Source organism: Mycteria americana, chromosome 1, assembly GCF_035582795.1.
Source record: "Mycteria americana isolate JAX WOST 10 ecotype Jacksonville Zoo and Gardens chromosome 1, USCA_MyAme_1.0, whole genome shotgun sequence".
NCBI classification, from domain to species: Eukaryota; Metazoa; Chordata; class Aves; order Ciconiiformes; family Ciconiidae; genus Mycteria; species Mycteria americana.
This window is the reverse complement of record NC_134365.1, coordinates 47,246,329-47,260,881: the sequence shown is the minus strand read 5'-3', so window position 1 is coordinate 47,260,881 and position 14,553 is coordinate 47,246,329. Positions and strand designations below refer to the sequence as shown.

Sequence of the window (14,553 nt, the reverse complement as noted above, 5' to 3'; positions counted from 1 at the left end):
CAATAAACCTAATAAAGAAGATTACAAAGGTGCTTGCAAGCACTGGAGTAAAAAATACCCCATTTACAAGAGCTGCAGTAAAAATACCCTAGTCCATCTATTTTGAATGTAGATTGCTAGTTTGCAGAAAGTCTAAAGAAGAGGAAAAGATTGCTACTGAATGGTTACCAATGCGGTATTTTACATGGTATTTGAGGAATTGCAAAAAGCTGTAAATATCTGATATGTTTAGTGGACACTGAAAGTTGAATGATACCTTTCCTGTGGTAAAATTAGAGGCATCAAATAATTGAGAACATTATTACAGATCTAAGCTCATCATTAACTGTACACAGAATTCAAAGGGATCCAGGAATGACCTTTTCCTGTGTCAATTAACTATGCAGTCATGTGATAACATCATTAGTTAATTTACTAAATAAAAGTATCACTCATGATCTGGCAATAGAAAGCATAAATTGTTCCTCTTGTTAGTATAAAAGAAGTTTAGTTCACAATTAGAAACTTACCCAAGGCAAGTTCATTTTTACTGAGTTCCGAATAATATTCAATCACTAGGTGCAAAATCTATTGTTTACAGGTCCGTTTTTACACATAACTGAAATACATTGTGGAAGTTATTCGTTAAGTGTACCAGCAACAATAATGAGAAATGCACAATACGATGACAAATTGCTTTTGATAATGAAGTAGAAATATGAAAATAAGTTTGCATCACAGCTTTTTCAGCAAAATATGAAGGAAATGCAGATCAGCTAGGTAGACTAACTTCATAACTCTAAAGAAAAATCTCTCTTTGACTCATGCGGTGTAAGGAAGTTAGATATTTTTATTCATCATATGTTAAGACTGAAGTCGTTGCAATAATTACTCACAGAGTGAACATTAAAACAGTTCACTCTCCATTCCATCGTGCCTATCTTACCAAAGTCAACATGCCTTTCCTGTCTGACTGCCGCGCCTTTGAACAGCTTACTTCTCATCTTTACTACAAGGCTTCCTTTCTAGCCAGAATCGATCTGCTTTTTTTTTTTTTAAGAAAAAGGCAAGCAAAGAAAAAAACTGGTAGAAGAAGGGCAGTGGACAGACTTAATGACAGAAAGTTTAGGGAGGGGTGCTAAAGTGAAACATCATCTTCATGCGGTTGCGGCAGCAGTACTGGGCGACAAGACTTTTGCACCATCACCACGGGTTCTGGCTGGTGCCTTCCATCCTCCTCACGGTCTCCCTCCATCCCTTCCGTCTCCAGGCTCGCCCCTGCCAGGTCTCCATCCCTCGTCCCCCCAGCTGCCTCCCGGCCTCCAGCACGCAGGTGTACCCGCTGCGGCCGCCCCGCCGCCACCCTGCTCCTGACCGACCCCTCTTCCTTCCTCAGGCCCACACCCCTCGCTCCCACTCACCCCCTTCTTTTGGAAAACCTCCATATTCTCCAAGGAAGCTCACAACCGTGCGCCTGCTTCCCGCCTCCAGGCCACCCCGGAGGCCACCTCCCCGCCTGTGCCCGCTACTCCGCCAACACGAGGCCAAGGGCGGGCCACGGGCGGCGCCGCCGGCCGCTCGCAGCCCCTGCGTGCGGCACACGGGACCCGGGGACACGGTGTCCGCCACGCGTCCGGGCGGGCGGCGGCAGGCGACGGGGCATCCGCGCTGCCGGAGCGCGGCCGCAGGGCTTTTGGCGCGGCGGCGGGGCCGGCGGGCCTCTCTCCTCCTCCTCCTCCTCCCGCTGCCGCCTCTGCCTCCTCCCCGCCCGCCTCCGGCGACGGAGATGCTGCTGCAGGCGGGGGGCGGGGGGCGCTCCTCCCTGCGTCAGGAGGTGCGGCTCCCCCGGCCCGGCGCTGCCCTCCCCCTTCCTCTCCCCCCGCCGCTTTTATGTCTGTCTTTAAACGCCGTCGCAGCGAGGGCTGGGCACATGTGCCTGCCGCCGCCGCCGCCTGCCCGCCGCTGAGCCCCGCGCCCGCACGGCCCCGTTCGCCACCCCGCGCCCGCGGGGGCACCCGGCCCCCCCCTTTCCGCAGCTGGCGCCCGGCGAGCCCCGCGGGCGGAGGTAAGGCGAGGCGAGGCGAGGCGAGGGAAGGCAAGGCAAGGCAAGGCAAGGCAAGGCAAGGCAAGGCAAGGCAAGGCAAGGCAAGGCAAGGCGCCCGCCGCGGGGAGCGCTGCGCGGGGCGGCGGCTGCGGCGGGCGGGCGGGCTGGGCGCCGCCGCGACCCGCGCTTTCCCAGCCCGGCCGTGCGGCGGGGGGAGCGCGCCGGCCCGCCGCCTGGCTTGTGTCGCCGGGCGGGAAGGGGCTGGATGTGATGGGGGGGGGGGGGATCCCTTTCTGCCCGGTGTCCGCTTTCCTGCGGGGCGTGGGGGGGGGGTTCCCCCAGCTCCCCCCGCCCAGGGAGGCTGCCTTCGCCCCGGCGCCAGCCTCTCGCTGGCAGGGGAGAGAGCCGGCCCCTCGGGAGACAATAGCGAGCGCCCGCTGGAAGCCGCCCATGTGGTTTAACTCAGCGGTAGGTTATAAGGATGTACGGGGCTGTTTTTATAATTATAATTATTATTATTATTATTATTATGGGGGGGCGGGGAATTTACATCCTTTTCCTACCATGAGTGATAGAAATTTCATTCATCTCCCGCGTGTTGCGTAAAACACCTTAAATGTACGTGTAGCGCGTGTTCCAGGGGGAGAGGGGGCGAGGGCTGTCCCCATCACGGGAGCACCGTGTTTATGCCTCGCTGCGCGGATGGCTCCGGCCTCGCAGGGCGCGGGACGAGCCTCGGATGGCTCCGGCCTCGCAGGGCGCGGGACGAGCCTCGCCGCTCCGGCAGATGAGGGAGCAGGAATATCGCCAGTCACGCCGGCAGCGGCCCGCGGGCGGGGGTCCATCCCTCCCCGCCTTGTGCCGGCGGCAGCGTGCGAGGCAGCGGGACGAGCGGCAGCAGGGCGAGGGCTGCGGTGGCCGCGTTTGAGGGCTGGGTGGAGGCGCGGGAGGGAGGTGGGGAGGGCCCGCGGCGCGGGGTGCCCGGGCGCTGCATTGTTGCCGCGGAGCGTGGGCGTCGCCCGGCGGGGGCCGCCACAGGTTCCCCCCCCCGCCGCCACCCGCATCCCTCGCCCCGCGCAGGCTGGAGCGGCCCCGGCGGGCTGGGGGCTGGTGCACCCTGGTGTCAGCCATGTTTGGGTGGGTATGGTAATGAGGACCTTTCCTCAACCTTTATGCGTCTTGGAGTTATTTTCTGTTCGGGGTTTTAATGGTTGCAGTCCTGTGTATTACGGCACATCCACGGGTTAGATTCATGCCTACGGTTTTCTCCCAGTGAATTTTTTTTTCCCCTCTTCCATTTTCTTATTAATTCTTCTCATTTCCCATGCCCATATTGGCTGGTTTTGTTCCGATTTTGCTAGTGTTAGAGCGAACTGGAATTTCTTTGCAAGGCTTTGCTTTTGTTGTGGAAGTAAACGAGATGATTGAAATATGTCTGCACTGTCACACTGACCTGCCACATGCGAGGTTGTTCCATTTAAGTAAACTGCACTTTGTTTTATTTGTAAAAGATGTAGTCAAGACTTCATCCTCATCAGCCATTTTATTTTCTGTGTGGTGTTGCTACATAACAAGCTCACTGCCGTAGTATTAATTTCTAAGAGAATCCTAATTATTTTTAAATAGTATGTCACCATGAATATGTTATTGTGACATACTGTAGGACAGGGATCCAAATCTCTGTTTGCCCTTCCAAAGAAAAGTATAAATGAAGTAAAGATTTTGTTATCTGATGTTATGTACATGTGCACTGGATGTATTATGCAGACAGCTTACTCCATTTGATTAAAAAATGATGACAACATACTCACTTTTTTTCTGTTTAGTAGTGTGTTTCCCATTATCAACATGTCATTAAAAAGGAAACTTTAAAAAAAAATTAGGAAAGATTGCTGAATTGTGTCTTGGCTAATATACAAGATTTTGGTTTACACATAGACCATATTAAGATAACGTTAGAATTACAGCCTGCATTTGGTGCATATCAAACACTCCATTTGGGCTCAGCTCTGCACTTCAGATTCAAGAACAAAAAATCCCATTGGTTTTGATCTGTGGGTGAAAAACCAAGCCATTTCATAGCTGTTCAGATGTGCCACCAATAGTGAAACTGAGTAAGTGAAGCTGCTAAGGCATCTTGAAACTAGTTTTGCAGCGTAAGCTGATTCCTCTTGACATTTAGTGTCTTGTCATTCTTACAGTTTTCTTTTTTCTTACAGGCAAGCAAGCGAAAAAGTAGTAGTGCAGATGAGGACCATATAGATTGAACAACTCTGTCAACTGTCTTTTCTTTGCAGTATATTGCAAAAGCCTGTATGCACAAAACTTTTAAAATGTTGAATTTATCAGAAAAGAAAAAGAAAATCACAGGTTATTCAGAAACACAATCTACTAATTACAGCTATTCCTTTTGGTATAGATTGCATTGTTAAGATATATTAGAGTAGTTGCTGCTCAAGTAGTGTGGAATTAGATCACTTTGGAAGTATTTGTGGTAGGATTCTTTTTGGGAAGACAGATTTTTTTCTGAAATTCTCTAGCGTACAACCAAAAGTGTCCACAACATTAAGGACACGTTCACCTGTGTCCCCAGCTACTTTCCATTGCACTGACTGTTTCACTTACATCAAGGAATAATGTTCTTGCTCCAAAAGACAAAATATCTGTTGATTTTGGAAGAACAGTTTTGGGTCCTTCGCTCATAAAGTTTATTGATCGGCATGGCAATGGGTTGTAAAAAGTGATAATACCAGTAGCAGCTTTTCCATGTGACTTTAAAGATCTCTGAATTCTCAGTTGGTTGCAGAATAACTTTGACCTATCAGCAGGTGGCATCTTAAAACTTAAGCAACTCTCTTCTTCCTTGAAATTTGATTCAAAGTAACCTTGCCATTACTCAGGGAATGTTCTTGAATAATTTAGGAAAAAAAGTATCATCGACAAATGGTACCTGAGCACTATTCTACTGAAGAGCTGGATGCACAAAACCTGACAAGCCTATACAAAGTAGTGTGAAAGAGCAATGGTAACTGCCAGAATGGTTGCTTTAGGCAATGGTAATAACTGGGTTGAGCTTCCCAGAAGCCTACACTGAGATAGAGTTCTTCATTCTTACCTTTCACTCTTAAGAGTAGGGGTTCATTGCTTTCTGTATGGGAGAAAGAAAAGAAAAAGGTTGTATAACGCTGTGTACAACCATGCCTTGAATCAAACTCACGGTGCCGGTAGTCTGTTTCCCACATTGGGAAAACAGTTTTTTGCTGCTGGCAAACGATAGTATTTTTGCATTTCAAGTGTCAGAAATGTGTACTGCAGTGCTAATGATTCAGCATGCTCTTCGTAAGCCAAAATGGAGAAGGGATGGGAAACTGGAATAGGACTACAGTGTTGGATTTTTCTATAGTGGAATCTGTATTAATGATTTTCTTTTTAAAGACATAGGGATTTACTGTAACATAACTCGAAAGCATGATTTATATAATGAAATTAAATAATCAGAATTGAGGAGAAGCAAGATTTCTGCTAACCTATCTATGAACAGTTCAGCTTCTTTGCTTATGTATAAAAAACAGACAAAGAAGTAATCACATAAATTCTTCCCAAGGACAACTTGATTTACTTATTGATCCATTCCGAAGCACAGAGGGCAGAGAATTAAGGCCTCAGGGCAACTATATATTTGGTAATGTCTAACTTTCAGTACTTGATTTTGCAACTTAAATAACTTCAGTACTTTAATGTAATATTTGATATACTTTTATATCCTCTGACTTCTCAGAAGTGTGATGAGATTTTATAATAAAGTCATGGTCCTCTTGTAGCTTATATGGTGAACTTAGAAAATGGAGATTTTGTTTCAAGATGCCAGCGGTTATGCCTTTTGAGCTTGACCAGTCAGGGGTGGAGTATTGTCAGAATTGCTGAGATTACATCATTCAGCTTCAGCTGGAGGAGTGGTAACTACTGAATTTGTTCCTTCAATAAAATACATATAAGAAAAGATTGCAGAATAAGTGATAGGTTTTCTCCATCTGAATAGGAAATTACAGTTAGCACATCATGTAAGTCTGTAAAGTATTTCAGTGAAGTTGATTTGTGAGAAGAAAACACTGAGAAATCTGTGAAAGCAGGTGAGAAACTGCAGTAAGGCCAATAAAGTCTTTAGAGATTACATGCAATGAAAAGAAAAAATTGACATTCAAGAGCTCTAGGTTGTAACATTCTCTCTCAGATATTTCTGTTGGGCCAGTGATTTGGAAGAAGTCATACAAGCTGTTAAGATCAAATCTATTGACAATTAACAATTCCGAGAAAGAAATCTTACTGTTTTTGTCAAATCATTGTGTTTGTCTTGTAATAGAAATAAAGTATTCTCCTGTAACTAAAATTTAAGGAGACTAATCTGGGAGAGAAATTGTCTGCATTTGAGACTGTGCACGGTCTTGATGTAAGACAAAGCCAGGAAGAACATTTTGTAGGAACTGAGAACAAATCTCCCAGCAATAAGAAACAGATGCAGCGTCACTGAAGTCTGTATAACTACCCGTATTTGCAGCAGGTGTGAATTTAGTCTTGCATCTTTAAATAGTTTTGCTATAGTCTAAATTATTTAACTGTATAGAGACACCAGAATCAAAAACATTCATGTTTTCTAATGCTTTCAAGTCTCCCGTGGCCCAAAGAGCTCTTATTTTTTTACAATGTAATGTAGTATGTGTAACATGCATTAGCGTGTCTCACATAACATCACTGAAGAATGCAGAGAAATGTAAGTTTCATTGTATAGAATATAATTATCTTCCATTACGATTGAGTTAAGTACCTATTGAATCTATATCTGTTACTGACAGGCTGTATTAAACTAGCTAGGGCAAAACGCTAGATCATGTAGTTCACGCTGAAGAGCAGCATAATGGCTGCTTCAGTAGATAAAAATGGGCTTGACTAGGCAAAAAGGCTATGGTGCATATTCTTATTTCCGCCAAAGAACACAATGCTGCATTGCAGCAATAATTCAGTCTGTGCAATGAGTACTGTAACACAGTGTAACTCATGCTGAAATAATTATCTGTACACAGATTCCCCCAGCGATAGCCATTCTTCACAATCACAGTACTCCCACGAAACCTGGTTTGCTCCCGCAGTCGTCCTTCTCTCTTTCTCACGCAAATATGATGGTCATTAGCTATTCCCCCATCCTCTCTGCACCAGTGGCCCGATTCCTTTTTGCAGGCTCACAGCAGTGCTTTGCTCCTAAAACTTTGGTTTTCCATTTTCTATACTGGTTGTTTCCATCATGCTTTCTTCTGCCTAGCTCAGAGACTCATATTTGAGATGCATTTTATAGGTTTCCTTCAAGGTGCAAAAGCTCCTCTTCTTCAATTTTGCATATAATTCTCATCCAGTGATTTCATACAGACTGAAACCTTTGGCATGAATATCAGTCAAGATCTTTTATGAACATCTGCCATGGTGAGAATCCTGATCTTTAGTTCTGCGTCCTCTGCTGAATCATACTGGTTTCTTCACTGGGAGTCAAAGTGGAGGTTTTGTGAATAGGAGTGTAAGACGTAAGTTTGTGGGACTGGAGTGGTACACTGTGCTATCACAATCTACCTTCAAAGCTGAGATTATAGTAATGTGAACTGGTTGAAGCTTTATATTGCATTTTGCTACCCCCACAGCAACATGCTGGTATGTTGACTGCTTCATCGGAGAAGAACGCAGAGCTCTGAAGAACAGAACGTTAATCTTTTTCTCCCTTTAATGGCAAACTTTGAACTTAAAAAGGTATCCATTCTTTCCTTTTTCTATTTTTTATGATGTTACAGTAGCCTTCTAGAAAGTTGTTTTCTGTCTGGACTTTCTTAATAGTCTTTTATGAAAGTATGAACACACTATTTTAATTTCTTTCCCCTTTCCTTTCCTTCCAGTTCATATGATTGTTTGAAACCATTTTCAGTCAAAGAAGATTTGAGGATTATTTGTAATGTGTTAAAATTGAACGTAGATAATTTTGCTGAATTGCTGTGTTTTCATCAGATGTAAAAATAAGATAATAAAAGAAATGAAGTACACAGTGTTAGAAAAGAATGGAGGGTTTATTGGGCTTTTCTTTTCAGAGAGGAGTGCTGGTTTTAAAAAGGAACACAATGTAAAAATAATCATGTTTTAGTTTATGTCAGAAAAGCATTGCTAAACGTTCTTTAATATTTAGTAATATTAATTGTTGCAATAGTATTGTGGGATGTTTTAAACATGAAATTGCTTTACAAATGGCTTTTTATAGAGACTTGTGCTGTAATTGCAAGAACGTGGGGCAGTTGTATTCATTATACTTTCAAATTTGTAAGCAAGTGAGATTTTTTTGTGCCTGTTTTTCTGTACACGTTGTGAAAATCTCCAGCCTCATAACTTTTAATTGTTTACTGGTACTACACAGTTGAGAGAACTAGAGGTACAGTGGTGGTCTAGTAGTGTCTGTATATTGGCATGCAGATCTGTCTAATAGAGATGCGTTGAAGGGGAGCCTGACGTAAAATTCGTTACCAGTGTAAGGGTGAAGAGGAGCAGGCAGTGTTGGACAGACCTAGTAAAACTCCCTCACGAGGCATTATGTATAAGAAAGATTGGGAGAAAAGGGTATGCAGTGAAATTTTTCCATGTGTCTTTCGGTGCTTTGACTAATGAAGTTCCTTTGAGTCTTACTGCAAACGCATGCAGTTTGGTCAGCGGAGGCTTTACAGGTCTTATCTCCCTGTGCCAGCGTTTCTGAATGTGAGCCTGAAGCTGAAGTAAAAGTTCTATAGCAAGCCCAGATCTCCCAGGGAGCTAATTTGGGTCTGAATTCCCTGTCGCAAGGGATTATTATTGCTTAATCTGCTAATAATGTGGCAGTCTAATTAGGTTACTTTACTTCTGCATGCTGATGCATTAAGGCTTGATTCTTTTTCCGTAGAAGAAAATAACAAATTTCCCACTGTGTTCTGAGACAGAAACTTTGGGTCTGCAGTTTGCTTGATATGTCAAAAAAGACTCACTGTTTTGTCTTTCAGTATGAGAAAGAAATAGAGATTTTAACATATCAAGGACAATGTTAGTAATACATCATAACAATCTAGCTGATTTGTTTGATTTAGAAAGTTGTTTCCAAAAGTTTGTTTATGCTAACTCAGATTATTGATTACTGTTAATTCAGTGACAGAATAATTTTCTAAATGTTCTTCTAACTGAACCATGTACTGTTCAGCGATTTCCATTCTGTTAAATTCCCTCAAACAATACAGACTTGTGAGGTCAGTTTAAGATTAATTTTAGTTTTTTTTAAAGGGGATTTTATATAAGAAAAGGGATACCATCTTTATTTGTTCATTTCAGTTGTGGAAAAGTCCAGAGAAGTATTATATTCTCTAGTAAATGTGATAATAAAAATTTCCCTTCAGTGTTTTCATCTGACACTTGACATCATTTTAGTTATGAAAAGGATGAGTGAAACTGCCTGGAAACCAGAATTAAATCAGTTAATCAAATTCCATGACCTAGATCTAAGATAGGGGGAAAAATACCCCCACCAACCCCCAAACAAACAGCATGAATAAGGCTAAGTTATATTTTAGACATTTTACTTTTAATCCAAGGTGTTGGTAATAGTATAGTATAGTAATATTTTAAAATATGTGACAAGATTTAGGACTTTGAGTTTAAAATGATCCCAGTAATGGCTGAGTTTATGATACTGAATTCTGTAGTTCATTAGTAAACATGGTGGTTTGTTGTATAGATTTTTTTAATGATACTTAGGAGAAACAGTTCTATCACATAATGCTGTATTACTGCACAAGGCTGTGTAGAAGGTAGCTGGTAGTGGAACTAACTGGAAGAGCAGTTTAACAGAATTTGGCATGATATTTCCTAATTACTATTTGATGCTAATGAAGAACTTAAATACTGGACTAGATCCAAATGATGTGGGAACCTAAAATACCATTTTATAGGTAGGAGTGCTAAAGTTCAATACTGTGATATAAAAAAAGAACTTGTTCAGTGGTTTGTGTTGAGCCAAACTGTGCTGGTGAGTAACTTCACTAGGTATCTCCCTATTCAGTCTTCACTAGGAGGCACTCATATCTAGACCTAGCTCGAGCCGAGTAGTTTGGTGTCCGCCTCCTGTGCGGGTGTGATTTGGATCAAAGAGTGAGGCTTCTGTGTGTGTCTTAGAGCGTGTTCTGGGAGTGCCGGGCACAGAACGGCAGGCTCCTTGCACAAACCAGTTGGGACCATGTTCTGAACATTTGCACCTATTGTCCGGTGAGGTAGGACTCCTCGTGTGGTTTAGTGCTGACCCCGTTAGTACAGAGAACAAGCTGTTAAATCTGGCAGTCGGAGACCACCTGTGGATTTGTGATGTATCCTGAAGGACTATCCTGCATCCTTGATGCAGGCTGGCCAATGATACATATTCAGTTAGAAAACCAGTACTGTTAGACCAAGCACCAGTCTGCTGAGCATGTGTCCCACATTTTCTCAAGCCCTGCAAGTATTGCAAGTCTATACAGTGATAGCACTGTTGATAACATCCTGCTTAATGGAAGGTTAATGAAAGGGAAATTAATATGATACTGTGCTAGGAATAAAAGTATCAAGCCCAGTTTATTCTGAAGTGTAGTAATGCAATGTTTAATGCATGACAGGACAGAATGATGCAATTTCTGTTGGAATTGACTCATCTGTGAGAGCTGCAGATAAATCATATTGGTGCCCTGCAAGTTACTATATCTAAAATAATTAATACAGATATGATCTTTTAAAACATTTTAATAAATACTTATAGATGGCCTGTGCCTTTTTGACTGAAAATATCTTTTGCTTATTACGGTTAGAGAAGGATTTCAGACCTACAGACAAATAGTGATGTAGTTTCACTTGTGCAGCCGTTATATTAAATACAGAGAGAAAATTGTTTCATTTTAACGTACTCCCTGAACTTATTACTAATTACTGGAACTGAGAAGCTGCTCTAATTTACATCAGTGGAACAAAAGGAAAAGAAAAGTTTGAAATGTGACTAAAAATAGTGGTTGAAGTACCAGGTGCTGTGGCTTATAGTCCAAAAGCTCCATTAGGACTGCTTAAATGCTTCAACTTAATGTATTATTGGTGTTTGCATTCTGGTTCTGCCTAGATATCTCAGTCATAAGTAAGAGCTACTGAACCATACATGGAGTAGAAGAGGATGTAGTCCTCTGAAGAGTTTACAACCTAAAAGACAAAACAGATAAAAAGAGGCCTGAGCAGACATTCATTTAGCCCAGATGTACAGCATACACTATTAGGATTTCTCTGTTGTCTTAACAACTCTCCCCATTATACTGTTCTGTGTATAGCTCATATACTTAATTTTTTTATAAGAACCGCTATCAGACAAAACAAAGCCTGATACTAGTTCCACCACATGCCAGAAGGAAGGTTTATAGGACCCTGAACCCTTCCAGTGTCAGTGGTGAGCACGAAGCAGGTCACAAGCCAGTAGGCTCTACTGTGCTTAAAAAATTTGGGCTGACTGCCAGGGCTGGAGTTGCTGAGAGGAGGCAGTAACAGGAGGGAGAGGGAAAGTGAGAAGGCAGCGATGGGAGTCTAGGGCATGAATGGAAGGAGGTTAGAATGGAGTTTAGTAGGCAACTGGAGTGAAGTTCAACTTTGAAATCCTTGGAAACTGTTGAAAAAGGTAATTGTCCTGTCGGCCACAAAGCTGGTGATAGTACTTGTGGTGACAGAGGTTTTAGTTCTGTTGTTGTGAAGTCTCATCTTGATAAGCTGTGGGCTGGCTTCCAGTGGCTTAACATCTTTCCTTCTGGTCTGTCGCTGAAGCAGCCGTGAGGTGCTTGATCTCTCAGTTATTGTGCTAACAGTCCAGTAATACCTTGTAGTTTTCGGCTACGTGTGAGTTCATCAGAACATGATACAGCCTTTGTCCTATGGACCAGATGTTGCAGCAGGTCCATAAGCAAAAGCTGAAAGGTCTTGTGTATCCTGCAGTAATTTCTGATTCTCATCAGTTAGCAGTTCTTGATTAGACTCCTTGTGTATTCCCTCTTTAAGGTTTTCATGAAGCTTAACACATAATCTAAATCCCTTTTAAGACTATTAATTGTGCAGATGTCTTTGCACATACTAGTTTTGTCCCATGCGATTAGTGAAGAATTTCTCAAAAAACATTCCTCCCCAAAATCTTACACTTGCCTTCAGTATGGCAGCTGCAAGCAAGTCGATCTGGCTTTTTAAATGATTCATTGTCTTAAAAGAAAAACACATATGCAAACGGAGGCATTTTTGTGTCTGTACATACATGTTTAAACAGCAGGCTTTTAAAATGGATTTGGTTACAGCTTTTCAGATGTTTCAGGTATGTTTAATTATTTCCTGTTTCTAAGAAACTATCTAAAGCATCAAAGCTCATAAAAGATGAGCATCTCTCCTTTGAAAAAATGATTGTGATTATATATTCCTTGATGAAGAATACAGGAAAGTAAGTAACCCTTGCTTTTGAAGCACTAGGTGCATTGTATATATCAAAATCTTAATTGCTCTATGACTTTCAGAAATGGTCTGAAAAAATCTACCTTGCTTAAAATATATTTTTAATAAATTCAAGTACAGCTGTTAAGTCAGGAAGTAATGGAATTGGGCTCCTAAATTTTATGTAAAGCGCATACCCCATTATGCCTGCTAAGAAGAGTCGTCTTATGCTGTCGAAATATGAGCAATTAGCCTATCAGTCTTTAGGAAATAAAACAAAACAAAACAAAAAAAACCCCTCAGCAAGTGAATGAAATATATTCTATATAAATATTTAAGACCAAAAAGTGGACTTAATTCCTATAATTTGGAAGTCATTTAACCTTTCTTCTATTTTTCTCCTTTTGTCAAATCATTGAGATAAGCAGAAACGGGTAAACCAAAGCATACGATTTCTGAATTAAGTTTCTCCTGCATAATAGTATAATATCCTTTTTTATTGTTTTCACAGATACTTTCAGTAGAACAAAAGTTCAGAAACAGAAGTTCTTACTCTTGATTTCCTGGTATCAAGGACTCATCAGGCACCATCTTCAGTCTATTTCTTCAGTATTTTTGGCCAAGCAGAGGGAGAGCTTTCTTCAGCGCTTGTCCATCTGTCTTGGCTGACCTTGACTTCCTTACTGTTTTTCTCACATTACAAATGCCTAAGAACAGCAAGGTAGTGAAAAGAGAACTAGATGATGAGGTCATTGAGTCAGTTAAGGACCTTCTCTCTAATGAAGACTCTTCAGATGATGCCTTTAAGAAGAGTGAACTTATGGTTGATGATCAAGAAGAAAAAGATGTAGATGTTGAAGAAGGCTCAGATGTAGAAGATGAAAGACCTGCTTGGAACAGCAAACTTCAATATATTCTGGCACAAGTTGGATTTTCTGTGGGATTGGGCAATGTGTGGCGATTCCCATATCTGTGTCAGAAAAATGGTGGAGGTAAGTCTTGTGATAGCTAGTCGTAGCTAAATGATGAAGCTAACCTTTCAGATTTCAAGGTTAGCACAGATATCCACAGTAAAACCTCCTCCACTATGTCAGGTTTTTCTTTTAATTTCTGCCAGAGCCTATGAGGAAAACCCCATATTCTCTTTATTTAGAGAGACACATCTGTTAAAGTAAGTAGCAGATTCTTCTAAGATTCAATTTCCTCATTTCGGGGGAGAAAGTTCTTGATATGACCTTAACTAGTGGTCAAACTAGTGGTTAAGCAAAACACATCTTCATGGAGGGGTTACATTATTTAGGACCTGATTATTGTTGTGCTAAAGTGTTCTTTATAGTACCTGGACAATAAATCAAGGCATTAAATCTGCATTCACTTTAAAGGCTGAAGCAATATTCGGTACTAAGCTTCACACCTTTACTTTTTAATTGCCTTTGGCTCCTAAGCCATTTGATCATAATTTACTTTCTGCAAGAACAACAAAATACTGTAGGAGTGAAAAGGATTTTTTTACTGATAATGAATAATATAAATCATAACAAGTACATTAAGGGAATACATCTATTTTGTGCTGTTATATGGTTAACTATTTTCCTAAATAACAAGTTACCTTTCACTTAGAGCAGTAGCATCAAGCTGTTTATTTATTAGCTGTCCATCTATGGTCTTGAATGTAGTATGAAGTATGAGGCTAGAGACTTTCCTTTATGAATGCAGGATTAGTGTTTTATCCTATGCTATACTGTACCCTACTATACTACATTAATGCATATCCTATTGTAGCTCATTACTTAGCTGCATTCAAAACAAACCTGTCACTTTTTATGATACAAAAAGTGAATCTGCACTACAGAATAGAAAATAAAGAACAACATTTTATTCATGCTGGATTTTAAAAGCTGAATGGTAAAACTGATGTAATTGAGGAGTGAACTGATGAAATGAGCCTAGAATATAATCAGAGTACAATTTTGTACTTTATTTGTTTTCTCTCATGCAGTTCAAGCTGTAAAAAT

At 41.6% G+C, this 14,553-nt stretch overlaps 1 protein-coding gene across 4 annotated transcripts in view; it reads left to right on the top strand.

Annotated features, from left to right (window-relative positions):
• Window positions 1-1,412: 1,412 nt before the first annotated feature.
• The window catches only part of SLC6A15 (solute carrier family 6 member 15), a 39,192-nt gene continuing 26,051 nt past the window's right edge, over window positions 1,413-14,553 (top strand). The window contains exons 1-3 of one of the 4 annotated variants that reach the window (XM_075496412.1): window positions 1,916-2,044; window positions 7,708-7,813; window positions 13,050-13,530. In XM_075496412.1, coding sequence (XP_075352527.1) covers window positions 13,242-13,530 — 289 coding nt within the window. In that variant the 5' untranslated portion in view covers window positions 1,916-2,044; window positions 7,708-7,813; window positions 13,050-13,241. Of the gene's footprint in view, window positions 2,045-2,354; window positions 2,492-7,707; window positions 7,814-13,049; window positions 13,531-14,553 lie in introns of those variants that run through there. The other 3 variants (XM_075496403.1, XM_075496417.1, XM_075496425.1) reach the window with 3 other exon arrangements.